This window comes from Lycium barbarum, chromosome 12 (genome assembly GCF_019175385.1).
Source record: "Lycium barbarum isolate Lr01 chromosome 12, ASM1917538v2, whole genome shotgun sequence".
NCBI lineage: Eukaryota > Viridiplantae > Streptophyta > Magnoliopsida > Solanales > Solanaceae > Lycium > Lycium barbarum.
In genome coordinates this window covers 78,217,313-78,242,591 of record NC_083348.1, presented here as the reverse complement: position 1 = coordinate 78,242,591, position 25,279 = coordinate 78,217,313, and the positions used below count along the sequence as shown (strand labels likewise).

The 25,279-nt window shown below is 34.3% G+C and overlaps 1 protein-coding gene and 1 pseudogene across 1 annotated transcript; one reads left to right on the top strand and one right to left on the bottom strand.

Moving 5' to 3' along the window:
- Positions 1-9,900: 9,900 nt before the first annotated feature.
- On the top strand, positions 9,901-10,609 carry LOC132625093 (pectinesterase inhibitor-like; annotated as a pseudogene).
- A 5,654-nt stretch (positions 10,610-16,263) lies between these two features.
- On the bottom strand, positions 16,264-19,829 carry LOC132622143 (transcription factor bHLH144). The gene is made up of 4 exons (XM_060336687.1): positions 19,669-19,829; positions 18,876-19,011; positions 18,433-18,608; positions 16,264-17,795 (listed from the first exon to the last, which is right to left on the bottom strand). Exon 4 carries the CDS (start codon positions 17,461-17,463, stop codon positions 16,717-16,719), a length of 747 nt encoding a protein of 248 aa, XP_060192670.1. The 5' UTR covers positions 17,464-17,795; positions 18,433-18,608; positions 18,876-19,011; positions 19,669-19,829; the 3' UTR covers positions 16,264-16,716.
- Positions 19,830-25,279: the final 5,450 nt, after the last annotated feature.

Sequence of the window (25,279 nt, the reverse complement as noted above, 5' to 3'; positions counted from 1 at the left end):
GTTATGTTTGTTTCCTTTAAAGTTGTTCATGTACCATAATGCAAAAAAGGAAAACGGAACTGTTCGAATTCTCAATTTTTCTTACCCTTATATATATATTGTTGAGGTTTTCCTAAAATCTTTGCTGCTTGTTATATTTGTTAGGATTTGAATCCCAAATCCGACCTTTGTAAGCAGGTTCCCAGGAAAGATTGGAGGGTCACAGCTGGACCACTTAAATACCAACCTCCTTAGACAGAACCTACTTACGCCGTGATGTAAGCGAAGAATAAATAGCACACACAGATTTATAGTGGTTCACCCTCAATGTGAGAGCTACGTCCACGTTGCTGCTGCAGATCTTATTAAAGAAGAAATATTACAAGTGTTTACAACACTCAACCTCACAACCCCAATCCCAATTACACTCAAGAATTTTACCACAGAAAATTCTCTCAAAGACCTTCTCTTACTTAGGCCTTTCACTAAGAGTATTTCTCTTAGATTTTTCTCTCTCTTTGGGATGTGTTGTCTTCTTCAATTTGGTGTGTTTACAAATGAACCATAAGCTACCTATTTATAGGAATGAATTTCCTATGATGAGGTAAGCGCTTACATCACGACTATCATGAGGTAAGCGCTTACATCACGACTATGTGAACAAAAGAATTGACTTGTTTGGCCAATTCCACACCTAACAAATCTCCCACTTGAAGACTAATTTTAATTTGTCTTCACACTTTGATCGATGCAACAGCTCTTTCCTACTTTCATACTTCGTGCAGGCCAACTGAAGTTGAGCATAGCTTCAGTTTGTCTATCGTCACTGCCTTTGTCAGCATGTCTGCTGGATTCTGACTCCCTGCGATCTTCTCAAGCACTAGCGCTCCATCTTCCAAAGCTGATCTAATGAAATGGTACCGGAGTTGTATGTGCTTCGTTCGAGCATGGTAAACCGGGTTCTTTGCCAAATGAATGGCGCTTTGGCTATCACAATATAGCACACTTCCCTCGTGGTCCTGATCCAATTCCCGCAGAAAAGATTGTAGCCACATCATTTCCTTTGTGGCCTCCGTCACAGCAACGTACTCAGCCTCACAACTAGAGAGAGCTACTATCTTTTGCAACTTGGAAACCCAAGAGATTGCAGTACCTCCGAAGGTGTAAACATACCCGGATGTGCTCTTTCTGCTATCAATATCACCACCGTTGTCAGCATCAACATACCCTTGCAATCCTGTTTTTGATTTTCGGAAATACAGAGCTGAACTCGAGCTGCCTTTCAGATATCTGAATATCCACTTCACAGCCTCCCAGTGTTGCTTTCCCGGATTGCTCATAAATCGGCTGACAACTCCCACTGCATGTGCAATGTCTGGCCTTGTACATATCATTGCATACATAAGACTACCGATTGCAGATGCATAAGGTATCTTGTCCATCTGCTTCTTCTCATCCTCGGTTGTCGGCGACTGATCCTTTGACAACCGAAAGTGTCCAGCCAAGGGAGTGCTGACTGGCTTGGCATCATGCATGTTAAACCTTTTGATAACTTTCCTCACATATTCTTCTTGTGAGAGTTTGATGCCCTCCTTGCTTCGGTCGATTCTCATCCCAAGGATTTGCTTTGCAGCTCCCAAATCCTTCATTGCAAACTCTTCCGATAACCCTTTTTTCAACCGATCAATCTCCTGTAGGTTTGCTCCTACGATTAGCATGTCGTCGACATAGAGTAGCAGTATCATGTACGAGTCTTCAAATTTTTTTGAAGTAACAGCAGTGATCTGCCTCACACCTTGAAAAATCAGCTTTCTTCATAAAGCTGTCAAACTTTAAATACCACTGTCTTGGAGCCCGTTTTAGTCCGTACAGACTCTTTTGAAGTTTGCACACCAGATTCTCCTTTCCTTTGATTTTGAATCCCTCCGGTTGTCGCATGTAGATTTCCTCGTCTAGATCACCGTGAAGAAATGCAGTTTTCACGTCCATCTGTTGCAGATGTAGATTTTCCTTTGCTACCAGCCCAAGAACAGTTCTGATAGTCACCATCTTGACTACGGGAGAGAAGATCTCCGTATAGTCAATGCCTTCTTTCTGTTGAAATCCCTTTGCAACCAGCCTTGCTTTATAATGCTTGCTTCCATTGGGTTCTTCCTTTATCCGATAAACCCATTTGTTTTGCAATGCCTTTTTATCCTTTGGCAACTCGGATAATTCCCATGTATGATTTGCCGATAGTGAATCCATTTCATCCTTCATTGCCAGCTCCCACTTAGTCGATTCATCGACTTGCATTGCTTCTTCATAACATTTCGGCTCCCCTCTATCAGTGAGTAGAATGTAGTTGAGGGATGGAGAGTACCTGTGAAGCGGCTTCCTGATCCTGGATGATCTACGCAGCTCTGTGATTGGCGTCTGTTCATTTGTTTCAGAATCAGCACTTTCATCAGCACCTTCTCGGATTGTTTGTTCCTCTGCCTCGGTTGTACCTGGCTGCGGCTCAGGTGCCGGAAAGTCCTTCAAATCGACTATTTCCGATTCCTTGTCCTGACATTCTGAATTCTTTTGCAGCTTGTCTTTGTACAGTACCTCTTCGTTAAAGACAACATTCCTGCTTCGGATGATCTTCCGATTTTGTTCATCCCAAAATCGGTACCCAAGCTCGGTGTCACCATAGCCAATAAAGTAACACTTCTTTGATTTTGGATCAAGCTTGCTTCTAGCCGTATCATCATTATGAACATATGATAAGCAACCGAACACTTTCAGAAATGAAAGATTTACCTTCTTGCCACTCCAGACTTCTTCTGGAATTCTGAAATCCAAGGGAACTGACGGTCCTCGGTTAATTAAGAAGGTCGCGGTATTGACTGCATCTGCCCAGAATGTCTTGGGCAGTCCAGAGTGTATTCTCATACTCCGAGCACGCTCGTTCAACGTTCGGTTCATTCTTTCGGCTACTCCATTCTGTTGCGGCGTTCCAGGAATAGTCTTCATCATCTTGATCCCATTATCGGCACAGTACCGTTTGAAATCACCATCAGTGTATTCTCCGCCGTTGTCGGACCTCAAACACTTCAACTTGAGGTTTGTTTCATTCTCGACCATGGCTTTCCATCTTTTGAATACACTAAACACATCGGATTTATTTTTCATAAAATAAACCCATACCTTCCTGGTTGAATCATCAATGAAGGTCACGTAGTAGTGTGATCCTCCAAGGGAGGGTACAGTGGTAGGTCCCCACACGTCTGTGTGCACCAATTCCAGCTTTTCGACCTTCAACTCTCTGCCTGCACTTGAGAAGCTTACTCGCTTTTGTTTTCCGAGAATGCAGCTCTCACACGTATGAAGGTCCACCGTCTTCAGCTCCGGAATTAAGCCATTTGTCACCAACAGCTTCATCCCCTTCTGGCTGATATGCCCAAGCCGACAATGCCACAAATCTGTCTTCTTTGTGTTGTCAACCACAGCAACAATATCACGACAGCTATCCGTCATGTAGAGAGTGTCAATCTTCTTTCCTCGGCCAACTACCATAGCACCTTTCGCCACCTTCCAAGACCCATTACCAAAGTTGAGATCATATCCCTCATCATCAAGCTGACCTACTGAAATCAGGTTTCGCATCAGCTTTGGAACATGTCTAACTTTTGTAATCTTCCACGAGGATCCATTTGACATCTTCAAATTAATGTCTCCCGTGCCAACAACGTCTAGCGGCTCTCCATCGGCTAAATAAACTTTGCCGAGATTCCCAGCCACGTAGTTTGTCATTATATCATGATGTGGGGTGGTATGAAAGGACGCTCCTGAGTCAAGCACCCAAGAGTCTATCGGGCTGTCAACCGATAGCAACAACGCATCGCCAATGTCTTCCGTAGCAGCGTTGATTCCAGCCCCCTTGTTGTCCTCCTTCTTTGGCGCCCTGCAGTTTTTCTTGAAGTGACCTGGTTTTCCACAGTTCCAACACTCAAATGTTCGTCCTGGTCTGGATTGACCCCTGCCATTTCTTGACTTCGATCTGCCCCTATTTCGGTTGTAGTTTCTGTCAAAATTTCTGCTTCTGTTTTCAACATTAAAAGCAGAACTCGTCGATGCCTCTCCAGAATCTGTCCTGCGCACCTCCTCAGCAAGGATACGATCCCTAACATCGTTGAACTTTAGTTTGTCACTACCGACAGAATTACTAACCGCTGCTCTCATTGGCTCCCTTCTATTTGGTAGGGATGCCAACAAAATTAGAGCTTGCACTTCATCATCGAAATCAATTTTTACCGATGACAATTGATTTACAATGGTATTGAATTCATTTACGTGTGCAGCAACATGAGCATTTTCCATCATCTTTAGATGAAATAGTTTCTTCATGAGAAATACCTTATTATTTGCCGAAGGTTTCTCATACATGTCAGACAATACCTTCATCATATCTGCGGTGGTCTTCTCCTTTGCCACGTTGTGAGCAACGTTCTTCGACAACGTCAGCCGAATGACTCCCAGAACTTGTCTGTCGAGGAGATTCCAATCTGCTTGCTTCATCTCCTCTGGTTTCGGACTCAGAGGTTCATGAAGCTTTCTGCCATATAAATAATCTTCAATTTGCATTCTCCAGAACGCAAAGTCTGTACCATCGAATTTACCGATGCCGTGCGTCGTACCATCTTCGCCTCCCATCGTTTCTAAATCACAACACAACCTGTTGCTCTGATACCAGTTGTTAGGATTTGAATCCCAAATCCGACCTTTGTAAGCAGGTTCCCAGGAAAGATTGGAGGGTCACAGCTGGACCACTTAAATACCAACCTCCTTAGACAGAACCTACTTACGCCGTGATGTAAGCGAAGAATAAATAGCACACACAGATTTATAGTGGTTCACCCTCAATGTGAGAGCTACGTCCACGTTGCTGCTGCAGATCTTATTAAAGAAGAAATATTACAAGTGTTTACAACACTCAACCTCACAACCCCAATCCCAATTACACTCAAGAATTTTACCACAGAAAATTCTCTCAAAGACCTTCTCTTACTTAGGCCTTTCACTAAGAGTATTTCTCTTAGATTTTTCTCTCTCTTTGGGATGTGTTGTCTTCTTCAATTTGGTGTGTTTACAAATGAACCATAAGCTACCTATTTATAGGAATGAATTTCCTATGATGAGGTAAGCGCTTACATCACGACTATCATGAGGTAAGCGCTTACATCACGACTATGTGAACAAAAGAATTGACTTGTTTGGCCAATTCCACACCTAACAATATTTGCATGGTAGCGGCATTTGGGAACCACGTCAAAAAATTCCACATTGTCCTGCGTGTTTCTTAGTATTATATTTCTTCGTGTCCATGATACATAAATCCAATTAGAGAGCAGTCTTTAAGACCTTAGTCTTACAGGGTAGACATACTTACGAAAGAAAAGAGACTGACCCAATATTGACATAATAATGGTGATCTTGAGGCATGCTCCATATTTTATGTGACTATGAAACATTCTTTGTTCACTACAATTTGGTTTGACTTGCACTTGACATTGAAGTCATATATGTCCAAATTGATCGCCAAAAAATTGAAGTGCTTAACCTTCTTTTTCCTAGCTCTTTCACGTAAACGAGGAGTAAAAAAGTTACCGTGCTGTTATTATCCAGAAAAAAAGGTATACAACATACAGAGTAAGAGAAAGAGTGTTACACCTCGGAAAATTTTCCGTTCATGCACAGTGAATTGACTGACGAAGGGCATGATGCATATGATGTTTTGATAAGTAAGATATAATATTTAATGATTCTAAATGAGATTTCAAAGACATTGGAGGTAGGAGACGAAAGTTGTTAAGGAAAGCAAGGTATATGTTGTGTATCGGGAAAGAATTTCGAGTATCGAATTAATGATGGCTTAATGACATTTTGGAGAAGAGTTATAATGTCCCTTATATTGGTAATGAAGTACCAAGTAAGTTTCAAGAAGAACCCATAAGCCAAACATGAGCATAGGTCATCCAAAAGGGCGAGTTAAGGAAACATCTTCGTAATGATCTGGTTTGGAGGGGCCAAAACGCTATTATAAAGTTGGAATTTGGGAAAAATACCAGGATGAAAGTTGTAGATAATTGAAAGAGCTTTCTAACCATAGGTCGTGGGCCCTCACATCATATCGGGATCAAAAGTTATGTCCATTATACGACAGACTGTCTGAGCAGAGAAGTTCTACGGACCATTTGACGGTCCGTAGAAATTTTTGACGAACCGTAAAACATTTTTACGGTCCGTAAAATGGACCCATACCAGCGTAAAACGGTCACAGAAACCCATTTTTTGCTGGGAAATTTTACGGTCCATTTTGACGGTCCGTCAAACAGTTTGACGGTCCGTAAAAATGGGCGTAGAATTGTCCGAAGGATCAGATTTCAAGCCATTAAAAAGAGGACCCAAGTTCATAAATTCATTTCATTTTCCACACCACTTCTCTCTAATAACCCTCTAGAACCCACTCCAATATTCATCCACAAGAAAAATCAAAGGTAAATCAAGATCAACAACACAAAATTCATGGAACAAGGTGTATAAAACTTGATTGAAAGTTCATCTCTTTCAAGAAATCCCAAGGAAAGTGAAGAAGGGTTTTGGTGCAAAAGGAGGAATTCTACTCCAAGCTTGTTCCACTATCATTTGAGGTAAATTTCATGACTTTCTCATATTATTTAAGGTATTGGAAAACTAGTATACTTGAATTGTAGAAAAGCATGGGAAGTGGGTCTTGAATGGATGAATAGTGTCACAATTGGATGGTAGTTAAATGAAATCATGAAAATGGATATGTTGAGATTACAAACACGTTATAAATGATATTTAGACCACGAAATAAGTATTAGATATGCGAAAACGCGATGATGAGCCATAGTCATAAATATGAAGAAATTGGAGAAAATGTTAGATTTTGCCAAATGTAGATGAATGAAGATTATTGATATGATATTGTGAGTAGTATTGTGAGTGTTGGGAGTTGAAATATGACATGGGAAAAGTAGTAGAAACAAAGGAAATGCTGCCCAATTTTCCCTAAAAATAGCAGTCCGTTCTTATAATTGCTTAGCTAATGACGGCATGAATTCTCTTGAAGGTATATATGAGTGCATCATAGGGAAAGCAAGCAAGCGATAAGAATAGTAAACGTCAAAGGTATGTGAGGCTAGTCCTTTCTTTCTATGGCATGAATCCGATGGTATGATTCTCCTTTCTCTACATGAATTCTCTATATATATCCCAGAAAGTCAAAAATCTATGATCATGAATAGCTATATGAGACAAGAGATATGCGATGAGTACAATGATGATAAGCTTGAGTCTAAAGAATCTAGAGTTCATGTTATTACATTCCTATAACGCTAATGATGTCGTATGTTGTATACACTCACCTCATACATTGTTTCCTCCGAGGTGAAGCAGAATACCATTAAGTTAAGTATGTCATGTATTGTATACACTCACCTTATGTATTGTCCCTTCAAGGTGAGGCAGAACACTATTAAGTTACAGATGTCTGTTATGGCATACACTCACCTTATACACTACTTCCTTCATGGTGAGGCAGAATACTTATAGATGTCCATAATAAAGTCGGGAGATCACGACCCTACGTCACCCCGACAAAGTATAGTTGTCCTTGAGTTCTTATGCATGTATTATGATGAGTATATAATGATGAGCATATTATGATGATGATGATAGTACACCGCTCCTATATGGACGGGCAGACATACACACCACTATAGTGGGCAGCTTATACCCCGGACGCGGGAGGCCTGGACGCAGGCTATGATTATCACACCGATCCGATATGGACGGGCAGCTTATACATTATCACACCGTACCTATATGGACGGGCAACTTATACATTATTGCATACATGAGATGATGATGATTATGAGTAAGTCAGCATGTGCTATTTCTTCTATAAGTTACAGTCATATACAGTTGCGTCCTTATTGATGCTTCATTCATCTCATTGACGTATTTTCATTGTTATTCTTCTCATACTCAGTACAATGTTCGTACTGACGGCCGTTTTCTTTGGACGCTGTGTTCATGCCCACAGGTAGGCAGGGAGGAGAGCTCGACCCAGATTCGTAGTAGCTGCCAGCTGTTTTGAGAGCACTCCATTGTTCCGGAGGTGCTCATGATTATCTTTTTGTGTATATATTCACGTATATGTATTTTGGGCATGACGGGGTCTTGTCCCGTCCTTATGTTTAGTACTCCAGTAGAGACTCGTAGATACGCAGTGTGGGTTAGATGGTCTCACGAGATGCTATTTAGTATAAATGTTATTTTGATGGCCAAGAGGCATATATATAAGTATTTATGTTTTATATGAAATATGATTTTCCTACGATTTGAGTATAAAAGTAATAAAAGAGCATGAAATGAGTATGATGAGACATAGAACGAGTGGTGCTCGGTGGTTAGCCCCGGGTACCCGTCGCGGCCCCTAGCTGGGTCGTGACAAAGAGGACAAACAGGGAAAACGTAGTAAATCAATAGTGAAATGTTCTGTAGGACTGGGTGTCAAAACAGAAGCTTTGTAAAATTAGAACATTTCATTCTAAAAAGAAAACGTAAAACTTTGAAAACATAAAATTTTGAGGGCCTAATCATATCATTCAAATTATAGGCCAAAGAAATCCAAAAGGGACAGTAACACCACTAGCCAAGTGGAGCAGCAAAATGGCAAAGGCAAAGACTCTGACATGATCACACACCACGACACATAATCCCCATATCTCATGATTCCCAACAGACAAAAAAAAAGTAACAAAGAGATCAAAGCATGCAAATATTAAAATAAAAGGACACTCAACACACTAAGTTAGCGTTTGACCACAGATTTTGGATCAGATTTTAATATTTTATCTGCAAATATTTGTTTGGCCATGAAATTTGATAGGATTTTAGAATTTTATCTTCAAAATATTTTCAAATTTCAAAAATCACAACTTCAAAAACTCAAATTTTCAAGTTTCAATAAATTACTCCAAAATAGACTTATTGTCCTATCATCGGACAAAGGACCATAAGACAAAGGACCGTATTCTACGTTACGTTCTCCAATCCAGAGCAGTAACTCCTGAACAGTAGGTGATGAACGCATAAGAAGTTCTTTATGTATTTTGCTTTATTTTCTTCTGGTTTTTAATTTTATTAATTTTCATTACATATTTCATAATATTATTACCTGACTTATTAATTCTCTTCTTTGGTGTCATAATTGTTTTTTTTTAAGGTTTAAAAAAGGGACAACTTTCCACTTAATGAGAAGGGAAAGGATCTTATTGATAATTTTTTTTTTTTTTTTTTTTTTTTTTGTTAACAACATATAGCATTGACTTAAAGAACTTCAGGAAGGCTTTTGGCTTTAGGGAAAAAATATGGGTCAGCACTTTTCTACCCAATCCGTTTTTCTACCCGTATTAATGTGGGCTGGTTGTAACCCAAACTGTTTTCAACCCGTTCAAGTCTAACTAACCCGCCTCTTTGCCCCCACTAGTTGTGTACATATATGTGGATTGTTTGAATATTGCCAATTAGTTAATTTTTTTAATCGTTTTAGAGGGGAAGAGTAAGTATCTACGATTCCGCAAATATGTGTAATGTTTATTATTGATACTAATTTACTATGGAGGTGGCTGAAATCTGCTATTTGATCACAACATTAACTTACAAACCGATCTACTATGAAGCAGGAAGCAAGCAGAATCTTGCAAAATTAAATATAAGTAGATTATACTTAAATTATTTTATCCACTAAAGTCCTGCAGGCTTTAATTACATAGCTATCTCAACATATTCATCAATTGGAGGACACCTATATAAAGTGCTTATGACAACACAAAGTTATGAAACAAAAACATTTGACCATTTAAAATGGCACTCTCATATAACTCCCTCATTTATGATAATTTCTCTCCTATCAATCCCTTCACGTTAACAAGCGTGACAGCCGATCTGATAGATGATGTCTGCTCGAAAACACCAAAAAGGGACGTATGTTTATCCTCTTTAAGGGTTGATCCTCGATCCAAAGGTGCAAATCTTGAAGACCTTATGATGATCTCAACAAACTTATCACAAAATAACACACAATCTGTTTGTAATCTTGTTGAAAAGTTGTTTAAACAGGCGATCCAAAATTAAAGACACAATACGCTTTATGTTGGGAGAATTATAACGATGCCATTGCTAATCTTGAAAAATTGCCAGATTTATTGAAGACTAAAGACTATGACGGTTTGAATACTCATGCTTCCACTGCTCAACATAATCCTTCTAAGTGTGATGACAATTTTTCAGGACCACTCGATGAACCGCCACAACTCAAAGATGCTAATGACAAGCTTCAAGGACTTATTGATATTATTTTGGCTATTATCAAACTATTGAAAGGGTGATATACAGAGATTTATAGATTTATGCAAGACATTGTAATCAACTTGAAATATGAAAGTTATCAAATCATAGAGTTATGTTTCCCTTTTCGAATTTAGTTCAAGCACTTATGTTTATTTTAGTAACGGCTATTAGACACTATGTCTAGTGGCATAAATTCATTGAGAAAAAAGATTGCTAATTTTTATTTTAGGGGAACGATCTATTTTTTTAATATTCTTTTTGGGGTTGGGTTGGTATAAACGGGTTGATTTATATAAAAGAATGCCCGCGTTGCATGATAATTTAGTAGTATAAATTACAGGTAAAATTACTCAAATGACTACCTTATGACAGTTTTCTATCATTTATAGCTACCCTTTTAAATATTACCATTTGTAGCTATGTTTTCCCAAATTAAGGTATTTTTTCGGATGTATTTGATGCGTGTAAATTCATAGAAACACAATAAAAAAGAAAACATATACCTTGACTTTAGGTCATAACGGTGGGATCATTTAATTAGTTATTTTTTGGTATTTTTTACCATACTCTTTCACAAAATCAGATTTTAGATTTCTTTTCCATAACCGCTTTCTATTCCTTCATCCAATCTTCAACATTCAAACGTAAAAAATCAAAAATTCAAAATTTGAAAACATTCAACAGCCAATGTATTTGAAGTTTTCAATATTGATTTCGTTTTTTATTTACCCATGTATTTGATAGCATAACTATTGTATTTGAAGTTTCCAATCAAACTCCATGTATTTTATATTAAATATCATGTATTTGTGTGAGTAACAATTTGCATCACCCATGTATTTAGTGGTAATGTATTTGAAGTTTTCAATATTGATTTTGTTTTTTATTTACCCATGTATTTGATAGCATAACTAATGTATTTGAAGTTTGCAATCAAACCCCATGGATTTTATATTAAATCTCATGTATTTGTGTAATTAACAATTGGCATCACCCATATATTTGGTGGGATTAATTTGAACAAAATACATAAATATATAGAAACTTACCATGTATTTGTGTCACCCGTGTATTTGAAACTAGATTAACTGATGGAATTAATTTGAACAAAATACATAAATATATAGAAAAACTTACAAAAATACACCACCAACCACAACAATTAGTAGTTATATCATAGAACATATACAAATACATATATTTTTCATCTTCTCAAAACCCTAAAAAACTTTCTCTCTCCCCTTCTCTCGTGTGCGCCGCCATAACCACCACCACGGCCTGGAGCAAAAACAATCACTTCCACCAAGTTGATTTTGTGGAAGAATCATAAAACAAATAGCAAAAAGTTCACGAAACAAAGGAGATGGGATAGAACGTGAAAGAGACCCACTTTGACCACATATGCCTTGAATCAAAATAACCATACTGAAAATACCGTTTCGGATTGCAATACCTCAAAATGGAAAATCGAATTACTGTGATTTTTAATAATTCACAAGGCAATAGAATCTGAGGTGACGACCGATATACTGGAACTTTAAAAGAAGAAAGAAGAGTACTTTAAGGCTTTTTTTTTTTTTGAATAATGTATATTAAGTGATTAATATTGTTAGGTTGTTACCATTAAAAGGGGATATGAGATTGGGGGTGCTAATTTTTAGGTGTATTGGTGAAATGGTAATTGAAAATTATTGTGTAGCTATAATAGTTAAATTAGAAAAGTATTTAGTTATTATTAGTAATTAAAATAAAAGGTAGTTATTACCACTAATTATGTATTAGAAGTAGCTACAACGCGTCAAAATTCCTAAATTAAATGGAATACCCATGTCACTTTTTCGGTGGATGAAAATCCATTTTCAGGTACCTATTACTAAGTTATAAGAGACACTTTAAAAGTTAGATGACTTTATGTCAAAAAATACATAAAGAATTTCGATAAGTTTTGAATGACGAGCTGAGGAATTAACTTAAAAAAGTAGAGTATCGATAATTAATATCCAGTTTTGACCCTCTACATCTTTAATTAATTGACCCAACTTCTTGAATTATAAATAGAGTAAACCAAAAATATATTTTTAATTAGTTTCGGTGTTATTTTGTCATTTATTAGTGTGTGTTGGCGCGCGCGCATATTTGCATAATATTTTCTTAATTAAATAAAGTGTTTGTCATATTATCCCAAAAAAATAATGTGTTTAGTCATGTACATATTTTAAATTGTCAGTTTAAAGTGATTCACGGCTTAATTATTACAATTAGTCTACTTTTGCAAATAAATATTTTACTTTGTTAAGTTCAAGAAGCATAATTAATTAATAAGATAATTATTTCATCTCAATTTTACCTCAATTTTTTTATATTTTAAAGAGCGGTTCGATTTCAAATCAATCAATTGGGTATTTCGTTAACGTTTTGACTACAATTGAGATGAGGCTATCTTTTAAACTCATTGCTGACCCTTTAAAGAGCCTCCAAAATCAGCTCCTTTTAAGCTCAATCCAACTCAAATCAGCCAGTTCGAGCCCCTTGGATACGGAGTCACCATTGTTAGAAAGTGTTTTGCCCCCAATGTGGGACTACCCGGCACGAATCCGGATTTAGTCGGACCCCAATGTGGGTACCGGACACCGGATGGGAAACCAAAAAAAAAAAAAAATCAAATCAGCCCAATGTCTAACCCGATACCTGAATGCGACCCGGTCCAACAATCCCGAAAGAGCTAAAAAAAAATAAGGTAACGACGTGATAACACCAAATTGGTCGTTACATAAAATGGGACTTTTCGTCGTTAACTAACGATGAATTTAACAATATGATACATTAAAATTTAAGTAACAATCAAAACAAACATTGTATTTGAACTAACAGCACGGTACAATACAATTGGTAACAACCATCCAAACAAGCTGTTAGTTCTGCTATTTCAAATTTCACAGAGATTAGTTTAGTTTAAATTTTGATCGAGTTAGATAATTAGTGATATTCTAAATCTCCATATGTGTTAAGCATATGATTAAATGTGTTTGGAATTTAAGTAAAGAATTAGACTTTGTATTCCCCTTCATTGTTCTTCATGGTTCATTAATTCTCTGTATGAAATGTGAACCACATCCATTCTGCTAACATGTTAAAGAATCTTTATTTCTCATTCATTGTAGAACACTTAATTTAATTTTGGATCAAAAGGTGTTGTTTGATCTGGGTTAGGAATATCATTGTCTTTAAATGATGAAACAAAGTTCTGAAAAGCTTTGCTGCTTATTATCATTTGCATGGCACCATTGGCAGCCACGTCAAAATCCACATTGCCATGTTTCTTATTACTGCTAGACAGCACACGGACCCAACACTTTAGATTATAGTGTATCTATGCGTATGTAGTTGTGTTTGGGTAGTGATAATATATATATATATACTATGTTCAAAACACGATTAATATAACATTGTAGTTTGTGCTCCGTATCCAAAACTTTATTATATTAGTGTTTGCTACGAATACAAAGTTTGCAAAAATTTATTAATACTTTTTAAAAGAGAAGCTTGTTAAAAGGAAACTATTTTCCTTTCTTTGGGACAAAATAATAGCAATATTTAAGCATAAGTTGATACTTTGAATTTTAATTTGATTAATTTAAAGGTGTAAAATATTCTATTGTTAACATATGTAGATTGGACCTAAACAATACTTATTATTTTTTATCAAATTTTGATTTGGATAATTCTAATTCAAATTAAAATTATTAAATTAATTTTACATGTTTAAAACGAAACAAAGTAGAAATTTGATTTCTCTTTGAGATAAAACAATAGCAATATTTAAGCATTAGTTGATACTTTAAATTTTAATTCGATTAATTTAAAGGTGTAAAATATTCTATTGTTCATGTATGTAGATTGGACCTAAACAATACTTATTATTTTTTATCCAATTTTGATTTGGATAATTCTAATTCAAATTATTAAATTAATTTTACATGTTTAAAACGAAACGAAGTAGAAATTTGATTTTCTATTTAAAAGAAAAACTGCTATTTTTTAATTTTTGATAAATATTCTTGGTTTAGCTCATTTTACTTGCTATGTTGTCGTTTGCACGATTTTTTAAGGAAACAGAATTATTATTTGACTAATTTACCTTATTAATTATTTGATCTCCATTTAATATTATTTTTCCTTTTACGACATTAATCTCTTTTCACAATTATTAGAGTAAGGAAAAAATGAAAATGTAATTAAATTCTATCTTATTTTAAAATATAAATAAATAAACATAACAAATAAATGACATGGCGGAATAGCAAATACAACAATTAAATATCTAGATTAGATCTCAGGCTAATATAAGAAAAGAAAGGAAATTGTATGGTTTGGCTACTTAACCTTTTGAAGAAAAACAATAATATGGGGTCCATATTTTTTGCTGTACAATAATTTCATTTGCTCTCACTAATGGGTTGATACGCATGTGACAATGAATCCACCATTATTGACTTAATGGAGATACTTTTGAAATTACATGAATATTGTTTGATTTTTTAATATGGGGTGCACGTTTTTTTTTTTTTTTGACATTGTTTGTTTTTTTAATATGGGGTCCACTTTTTTTTTACATTAGTTTGGAGATGATGGGGTCCACTTTTTTTTTAATATTACTTGGTGTTTTTAGTATGGACCCACCCTTTTTTTTCTTTTTTCTTTTTTTCTTCTTTTTAAAGAGTGACTGACGACGAAGCATGGGTAAAACCCATGCTTCTATATAGTAGTAAAGTAATATTTTTTTCATACCATGACACATAAATCCAACTCTCTTCCATTTCCTATATTTCTTGATAAATTTTCTTTTCTCAGTTGTCCAATTATTAGACTGGTAATTTACCTTAAGCGAACATACTTTGTACATTTCCATTTAAGATGATTAACGAAACAAGAAAGCTGGCCCAAGTATGTACATTTCATTTTATCGCATAAATAGCTGTCTTTTAGACTAGAACTTACACAGTAGACATACTAGCGAAAGAAAAGAGACCGACCCAATATTGACATAATAATGGTCTTAAGGCATGCTCCATTTTATGTGGCTATGAAACCTTCTTTTTTCACTACAACTTGGTTTGGTTTGCAATTGACATTGAACTCATATATGTCCAAATTGATCGCCAAAAAATTTAAGTGCTTTAACCCTCTTTTTCCTAGCTCTTTCACGTAAAATGAGGAGTAAAAAAGTTATTCTTTGCTGTTATTATCCATGAAAGGATATAGATTAAGGGCTCGTTTGATACGAGAGATAGGGATAAATAATCCCGAAATTATATATGAGATGAATTTATCCTACGTTTGGTTGAAATAAAATGGTGGTATAACTAATCCCGAGATTAGTTATCCCGAAAATGTAGTGTTATTTTATCCCTATGGGAGGATGAAATAACTAATCCCGAGATAAGTTATCCTGGAATAACTTGTTTCCAACCAAACGACCCCTAAGAGAAAGAGGACAAGAGGGGAAAACGACGCAAATCAACAGTAAACTGTCCTTTAGGAGTGGGTGTCAAATCAGTAACTTCGTAAAATTAGAGCATTTCATTCTAAAAAGAAAAGGTAAAACTTTGAAAAGATAAAATTCTGAGGGCCTAATCATATCATTCAAATCGTAGCCCAAAGCAAATCCAAAGGGACTAAAGTGGTGTACTTTACAGTAACACCACTAGCCAAGTGGAGCTGCAGAAATGGCAAAAGGCAGAGACTCAGACAGGATCACACACCACAACACATAATCCCAATGTCTCATGATTTCCAACAGACAAAAAAGTAATAAAGAGATAACAGCATGCAAAGATTAAAATAAAAGGACACAAAGGACACTCAACACACTAAAGATTCGACCATAACACGCTTGCATAAAGTGTGATCATCATCCCATTATCTATTAAACAAATCATTTCTCTTAAACCATCAGACTCGTATTAATAAAACCAAAAACAAATAGCTCCAATAGGTGAAAGTTTCAGAAAGCGGACATACTGGAGAATTATTCAAATACAATAATAAAGTTTGCAACTAGTGGAAACATATGCTAGGACGAGAAATTAGATAGAGCAGCTAGCTACTTCAGCAGACTGGTTAAAATAGACTTATTGTCCTATCATCAGACAAAGGACCGTATTCTACGTTATGTTCTCCCCTCCAGAGCAGCAACTGAGCAGTACGGCATAGGTGATGAATGCATAAGAAGTTCTTCACATATGCAAAAGATATAACTAAGAGTTCATATCGACTTCAACTGAGACGGTGGTGATAAAGGAAGCCAAGTTACTCATACCAAATAGCAGATCAAGCAAATGTCTTCAAATTTTCAACTCCAAGCTTCTGAACTTCCACCTTAAGTGACTTGAGGTATCTGACAGCTTCATCAAGAACGGTGACAGTATTCATCCTGCTGGCACCAGGGACAATTCCCTTTAAGGCCTTGACCATCTTCTTAAGTTTCCGGCGTTTTCTCTCACTGCAATTGCTAGTACTACTGCCAGAAGACTTCCTGAAAGAAGAAGAGGTCCTGCTCTTTTTGGATTGACAATCGTAGTTGGAGTACGATTCAGGGGAACTGCTTCCATAGTTTGCATCGGTGCGTGCGGTGCTGACCTCTTCATCGTCATATTCCTCGTGTTCTTCCTCTTCCAAGCTGAGTAATGCATTTATATCAGCTGAATCTTCCTTCAGATACGAAGAAGAAACTTCTGTATTCTCATTATTTGCAATTGCAATTTTTTTCTCCATCCCGTGTTGGAAGCAAGTTGCATTATAATTCAAATCAGGATATGGAAACTTGGAAGCCATGGCAGGGTGGTACATGATCTGGCTCCGGTAATCAGTCTGATCAAAGATGATGAAATTCTTTGGACATGCCTCAGAGGACTGAAATTCGAAACCATGAAAGGGCACAGAAGATCTCAAACCAGTGGGAAGTTCCATTGTACCAAAGACTGATGGAGCAGGAATATCGAATATGTTACCACCAGCTGCTTGGTCTTCCAGAGAGACAAAAGGCTTTTCAGGGGAAAATTGATAGTTACTCTGCATGAGTAACTAAGCTGGACTAGAAATGTGTTTTCCAATTGGAAATTTTTAACTACGAAAATGACTAAAATTTACAAAAAGCACAGAAAAAACAGAGTAAGTTCAAGGTGTATTAGTTGTAGTAAAAGCGCACTGAGAATTCCAATCAACAGTAACCACACTCAGTGCTTAATGAGGTCATTCTGATTTCTTATACACTGAAGAGAGCCAACAAATCCCAACTTCCACAGGCTTTGCTGAATAAGAGCAACAAGAAGCAAGCAATCCCAACCTCCCCAAGCTTTCACTTGACCAGACTACGTTACAGGTTTAAGCAACTGACGGAAATACTCAGCCTGTAATTTCACAAAAAAAAAAAAAAAAAAAAAAACCAAAAATACATATCATTGCGTGGTGATGAATTTGGAACAGAAACTTGAAACGAAAAACAAGATAAAATAAAACAAGGAAACCATATGCCCAGAAAATAATCCAACTACTTTACTTTTCTTGAGGTTGAATTGAACCACTATACACAAGTGGGTAGGAGGAGCATATATAGAAGGGATACAAAAGTTAAATCTCAATACATTACTATGAGGCGGTCATTTGTATGGATCTCAAGATGCGTATGGAATATATAGCAATATACTACATTGAGGATATACAATAATCTGTACTTTACCTTAGTGATGACGTCAATATTGATAAAAAGAGGCAATAATGTTAACATTTTTATAAAGGTTTAAACCAAGTCTTTATAAATCCTATGAGTAGGAGATCATGCACCCAGCGCAGAATACCAGTCAGAACATAACAGAAAACTGTAAGACGAAAAAGCATCTTCCTGTATTGCATTCAATTAAGTTATAGACTTATAGTTGCTTGGTTTCTATCTTCTTTTAACAGTACAACTTTAGTTGGATACCAGTGCAGTAGAGTGAATACCAATATAATCGACAAAACTTGAGTTCAAGCTAAAAGAACAATTACCTGACAAACTAGCATCAATTGGTAATAAGCAACACTCCCCACATGCATTTTAATCTCACCAGCTTCTTTGACTGCTCTGTATCTCTTCAAGGTAATCGCAACGTACATTCTCACCCTCCAAATGGACTTTAGTTTCAAGAAATATCACAAGACAGAAAATATAGAGATCTCGCAATCTGTCATACCAAACAAGCAAAAATGAATAAAACATTAAAGAACATCAATACAAGCACTAGCTAATTTCTCAAGTGACAAATGCAAAACCACTGAAAGAATAATGAGTTTGTCACCAGAGTAACACTAGAGGTATACAACTTTAATATCCATTTCTCTATTATCAAATCAACTAAAATTATCTTAATTCTACATATTTACAAATAAAATCTTAGGGCTTACATGAAGAAACAGATAGAGATTTAGGAAATAAAAGAGGCTATACTCACCAAGTAAAACGGGTTACAGAATTACGCGAAAGAATACCACCAAGCGCACACACTTCACAATGTAACTCAAAGAAGAAAATGCCCACGGCATGTTGATCGGTCCAGTGCAATGTATTGTAGTCTTCAATCCAAGCCACTGTCAGGAAGCAAGCATAGCAACAAAAAATCAAAATAAGCCCACAAATAGCACATATTTAATGATAATTATGAATCAAAAGTCAAAACCATACAAGAAAGAGAATCACCTAAAACCATTCTACTAACATTTTAGAAGCTCATAGAAATTAACTAGTAGAACCTATAAAGCTTCCTTCAAGAAGAAGCTCATCTTTTATAAACTAAGGCTAGCATAAAATTCCTTGATGCCCATGAGTTTTTCTTCATTAACATGTATATACCAATGAGACTCACACTAAAAATGCAATGAAAACTCAAACAAGCTTTAGATTCTAATTACCACCAAATCACAAAAGCTAAAAAGATCACTAATTGATGCAAAAACTCATCAATGAGATCTCCCCTCTATGATACACACAAAGATCCACACACATCAATACACTTCACAAGAATGAATCAATACAACCACAATGAATCTGAAAAGCAAGAACAAAACCTCAAAAATTACCTTTTTCCCCTTATTCAAACAGGTTAACCAAAAAAACAAACCAAGAACACAAATACCAACATAACATCAAAGCAAATAAAACCCAAAAACAACACAATCTACATCAAACACACAAACCCCTTCAAAGATAAGCAATAACTCTAAAAAAAGAAAGAATTTTGAACATACCCAAATCAAGAAGAGAAGATCAAGAAGATCTTTGGTGTATTTTCACTAGATTTTCTTGGAAAAAAAAATCTAGAGAGGTGAAGTATAGTGTCAGATAGTGTGTGGAGTGATGCAAATGTTAAAGAAAATGCTCGTGGTTTGTTATTGGGATATGAGACTTTTAATAAGTGTATAAAGACTGCTCCCTCCGTCTCAAACGTGATTACTGTAGAAATAATGGTTGTGCCAAATTATTTATCGTTTTAAAATTTTAAGGTATAATTAATTATTTTTTTCTAATTTATTTTAGTAGAATTTTATCATTAATAGGTAACACATACAATAAGTCAATTTAATGGAGAGATTATAATTTAAATATAAATAAGGATAAAGTTTGTCAAATATCCCTCTTTTTCATAATAAATGTCACTTTAGTCAAAAACACTTATATTAAAAAACTAATAATGTAATGTAAAGTTTACCTAATTACTGCTATATAATAAAAATAAATTATTTTTTCCTCTTAATTAGATCATGCATAAGTAGTAAACTTTTTTATATTAAAAATTCAACAATATCAAGTTATTATATGATTTTTTCAAATATTATTTAGATGTTATTTTAACTTATTAATTTTTATATAATGATAGAATTAAAAAAGCTAATTAATTTATATCTTGATTTTTTAAGATGACATTTATTATGGAATAAAAAACAATTAGGTAAGGTAATACTGAAACGGAGGGAGTATTTTTTAAGGGTCGCGTACAGACAAATAATTTGAGAGGAAGGGAGTATAGTTTAGGGGCATAGGGGTAGAGACAGGAAAGAGTCAAAGGCCGAAAATCTGAGCCGTTGGATTAAGAGAGAGGAAAGTTTTCCGTGTAATGCGGGTGAGTTTGTGAGCGTTGGATCAGATTAGAAGAGCACGCGTGAAAGGTAAAGTGGGCCTCACGAGGTTTGACAAAAATGGCGCATCTTACCATATCCCCTGGATTTTGTTTTCTTTTAGTAAATTCAATAAATAAATATGCTTTGTTTTTCTCACCCTTTATTTTTTAATTTAGTTACCTATTGGGAATAGTGAAACAAAGAGTCAAGACTAGTGGGGTATTTGAGCCCGTTTGGATTGACTTATAAGCTATTTTCAATTTTTTTGAGTGTTTGGTTGGCCAGCATAAAAGTCATTTTGTGCTTAAAATAAGCTCAAAAAAAATAATTGGGCTCATTTGACTTAGCTTATCTAAAACAGCTCATAAGCTGAAAACAGCTTATAAGCTAAAAAAAACAAGTTAGACTACCCCAATTTATTTTTTTTAGATTATAAGCTGTTTGCAGCTTATAGGCATAAGCCCATCCAAACAGGCTCTTTGTTAAATAAATTAATGTTGCTCCATTAATATTATAATTTTATTTCAAAAATTACCTAAGATTATGCTCCCTCCATCCCAAAATATGTATCATCTAAGCAAAAATTACGTCCATTAAAAATTCAACAAATATAATGTAGAGTTTTATATTCAATTCAATAAATATGCTTTGCTTTTCTCACCCTTCTAGTAATTTTTAATTACCTATTGGGTAGTGAAGCAAGAGTCAAGACTAGTGGAGTATTTTGTTGAGTAAAATAATGGTTGGTCCACTATTATTTCTATTTTATTTCAAAAAAATCTCCAAAGTTTCTACTTTTTACTATGAATTTATTTTTTCAAATCTCATTGACATTTTCACCTAACGATTGCATCTTGGTCTTTTTCATACTCGGAGCTTTCAACCAAAGAAGAACGTCTTTTTACTTTCCTTTTTTTCAAGCTTTACTCATTGTTGTTTGAGAATAAGAAAAAGGAAGGGGAAGTGAGAACATGTTATTCACAAGATAAAGATTAAAGGAAAGTGAAGATAGGGATCAAAGTAGTTTTCTTCTTTGCACACCATTTTCTTTTTCTTTCCTTTCATGTTTCTCTTTTACATGTTATTTCCTTCTCTTTCCTTGGCTAAATGTCAAGATCAATACATGTTGGTATTTGGCTCTGTCACGTGAAAAAAAAAAAAAAACAACAACAGTTTCATTATATTTTGAGGAAAAAGGTTGAGAATAAACTTAATAGGTGAATGTATGAATATACATATATCACGTATAAACACAATTCATTAACTATCGATTAAAGCACAAACTCAATTAATGTTCATTTAGAAAAATTGAAGTGTAACTTAGATGTTGTTATTTCACTTATCTTCACTTATAATATGTAGGATTTCAATCTCATTAGAAGTCTTTTCCTCTTCTACCTTCCTGGCTTCCCCCTTCTCTACTTTGTGTAGCCATTATACGCCCTCGAGTCATCTTACATTTGAAATATTGTCTTAATAGGCATTCACTAAAACAAATTAACATTAATATTAGCATTTTTTATTTCTAAGTTATTAGTAAATCTTGTTTTGATCTTTGTAATATATGACTCATCATATTTAATTAATCAATAATATTTAAAATGTGTGTTTGTTGTCGTCAAATACAATATATGTTATATATTTGACTAATGATAGAATTATATTACCATCAAATATGAAGCAACATTACAAACTTAACATAACACATGATTTATTAAGTGATAGTTAACGATTCATAATTATAGTAAACTTGTGAACATTACCAGAAAAAGGATCAAAAGTGTACAATTTATTAACTCACTAGTGAAATCTACCGCGCTTCGCGCGGATTAGACTTTCGAATATTAAATTTTCTATTTTTTTTTAAAAAAAAACAAGTTTAAACCAATTGTATTGTTAACACTTAGAGCCCGTTTGGATTGGCTTACAGCTTAAAGCTGTTTGCAGCTTATAAGCTGAAAAAAATAAGTTGGGGTAGTCCAACTTATTTTTTTTGGCTTATAAGCTGTTTTCAGCTTATAAGCTGCTTTAGATAAACTAAGTCAAATGGGTTCAATTATTTTTTTGAGCTTATTTTAAGCATAAAATGACTTTAAGCTGGCCAGCCAAACACTCAAAAAAACTGAAAACAGCTTATAAGCCAACTTATAAGCCAATCCAAACGGGCTCTTAGTTTATATAGTTTACTATGATTTTTCGTTACTTAAAGGAGTTTTTAGACTTCTAAAAAAACTTGTAGTATAATCTATGCAAGGGAAACAATATTTTTTTCCCTCTTAGAAAAAATAATCTTAAAACAACATGGTTATGTCATTGTGCATTTAATATATGCATATAATAGGAAAAAATATATGCTTTTTATTAACTAATTTTGTATATTTTGTCTTGTTTTTTCTTCCTTTTCCCCTTCTACCATCTTTATGTTTTATCCTTTTTATTCTTTTTCTTAATTTCTTATTTCCGATATCAATTGCACATTTTCTTTTTAAGAAACATATCAAATCTTAGTTTTCTTTCTTCCTTAACTTTCTAATATAAAAATAAGTAACCAAAAGATAACATTCTGAAGTGACAACACAAATAAATATATATAAAAGAAGATCATAAAGAAATAGTGCATAAGAACATATTATAGAATACAAAGAAGTATATATATTATTATCAATTAATTATTCAATTTACTTTGAGACTATGTAAAGAATCAATATAGTTCAGAACATGATAAAAAAAAAAAGTGAACAAATTATTAGGAATACGAAAATTAAAGAACAAAAAAAAAATATAAATCAATTTAATAATTTTTCTTTTTTGGATCATGAAATATTTAAATTTAACCAATTTTTTAAAATTCCTAACATTAATCCGTAGCCTATTCTTTTCGTACCGGTAGTCACTTACCTTTTTTAAAAGTTTTTGTTTTACTATAAGCTTTTGGTCCCTATAATTACGCATATTGAATGTTGTGTTTGGTAGATGATTTTAGGGTGTGTAATAGTGAAGATAAACCTTTTAAAACGATTGGTCGCAATTTAATATTCTGTGAAAGACCATCGGATTAAACTTTTCATGAACATAATATTTTTTGATTGGTCACCAAAATAATTATCAAGTAAAGTGATTCAAAAAGATTAAAAAAAATAAGAAGATGAAAAACAGCATAATTAACTTAATATTAGCTAGATCTCAATTTCGAAAATCTTAGAGGTCTAATTGTTAGCTAACTTTTACTTTATTGGTAAGGATTCGATTATCTTATGTCTGTCATTTCCCTTTCCCCACTTTTCTTACATATAATTATGTACATAAAAACAATCTTTGTCAACAAAAAGAAAAGGATAAGAAACAAATAAAAAGAAACTTTTCTTTGCAGACAAAATATTTTCTTTACTATCTTAATTGTTGTAGAAGTATCAACAAAACAATCTGTAGAAATATCAACAAAACAATCTTTTTGGCCTCCGATGTAAACTAAAACATAAAATCAAGAAATAATTATATATAGTTTTTGTTTGCTAAAGAAAATTATAGTATTAAAGAACCTAAATAAGTAGAGCAATTGGGTAGAAATAATGCAAAAAAGAACTCATTTTAGTTTTTCAAGTTGAAATGAGCTTTAGGACAAAACATACTTCAGGATTCCTCCAAACTAACATGGTTATCTTTAAGATTCCTTCAAATCAATATTTTTCTCCTAATCAACTTTTTTTCTTTACACCATAAGATCATCCACCTACTTAAAAAACATAATTTCAAGTTCCTCTTTCATCAAAAGTTCATCCTTTTATCAATAAAAAAATGGAGTAGTAAATATATATAGTTAAAATTAAGTTTATTTACATCAATCAAAGAAATGTCCTGTTCTACAGCTTATGTCCGATTTCACAACAAATGTGAAGCAAATTATCATTTCTAGATTTTGCCTCTACTTTTTTGATCGTTAAGTTTCAAATAGTTTCCAACATTCCGTGTCAATTTCTAAAACAAATCTAATCAAAAAAATTATGCATTGCAAAATAAATTAAATTAAAATTAAGAGGAGTGGACGAAAGTTTATGAATTTTAGAGGGTGTATATAATTACCTTAAAAGAAATGCATCCAACGTTGAAGTAAATATCACCGAGTGTGCGAGGCTCTTTTTGATGCTGATGACATAACATAAAACACTAAAATTTAGCAAATACTGAGTAAGAAATAAATATGAAACGTAAAAGTGTAAAGTTTTCAACCAAAACATTGGTAAATAACGTTGTCAAATCTTTTGCTGTTAAAAAATGAGTCTATTTGAATTTGCAGGCAAGATGGCACATATAAATAAATTCAATTGAGATAAATTATTCACTAACACATAAATTTCACAAGATAAATTGTTACTAGACAAAGTAAAAAGAAATATACCTGGATCTCATACTGGAGAATTTTCTAATGAAGCATGGAGCTAAAATGAATGAACCATATATGAATAGGTTAAATTAGTTCATTGTCTTTTTATCTCCTATCTTAATTAGCACATTACTACACATTAATAAGAATCAATGAAAGGGAAAGGAGAAGAACTAACGTTTTTTATCTTCTGCCTTTAGGACATTATAACCATAATGTTTAGAGAATTTAATAGAGACCTCTAGGCACAATAATTCACTTGTCAAATAAATACCACATTCAACAAATATTAAATTCACAAAAGATAGAGTGGAAAATTAAAAAAGAGCAATTAAAAGGAATAAGCAAGGAGAAGGCACG

Bases quoted from the DNA above. Each gene is read 5' to 3' on its own strand.
- LOC132622143 (XM_060336687.1), bottom strand. From the start codon at position 17,463: ATGCAGAGTAACTATCAATTTTCCCCTGAAAAGCCTTTTGTCTCTCTG.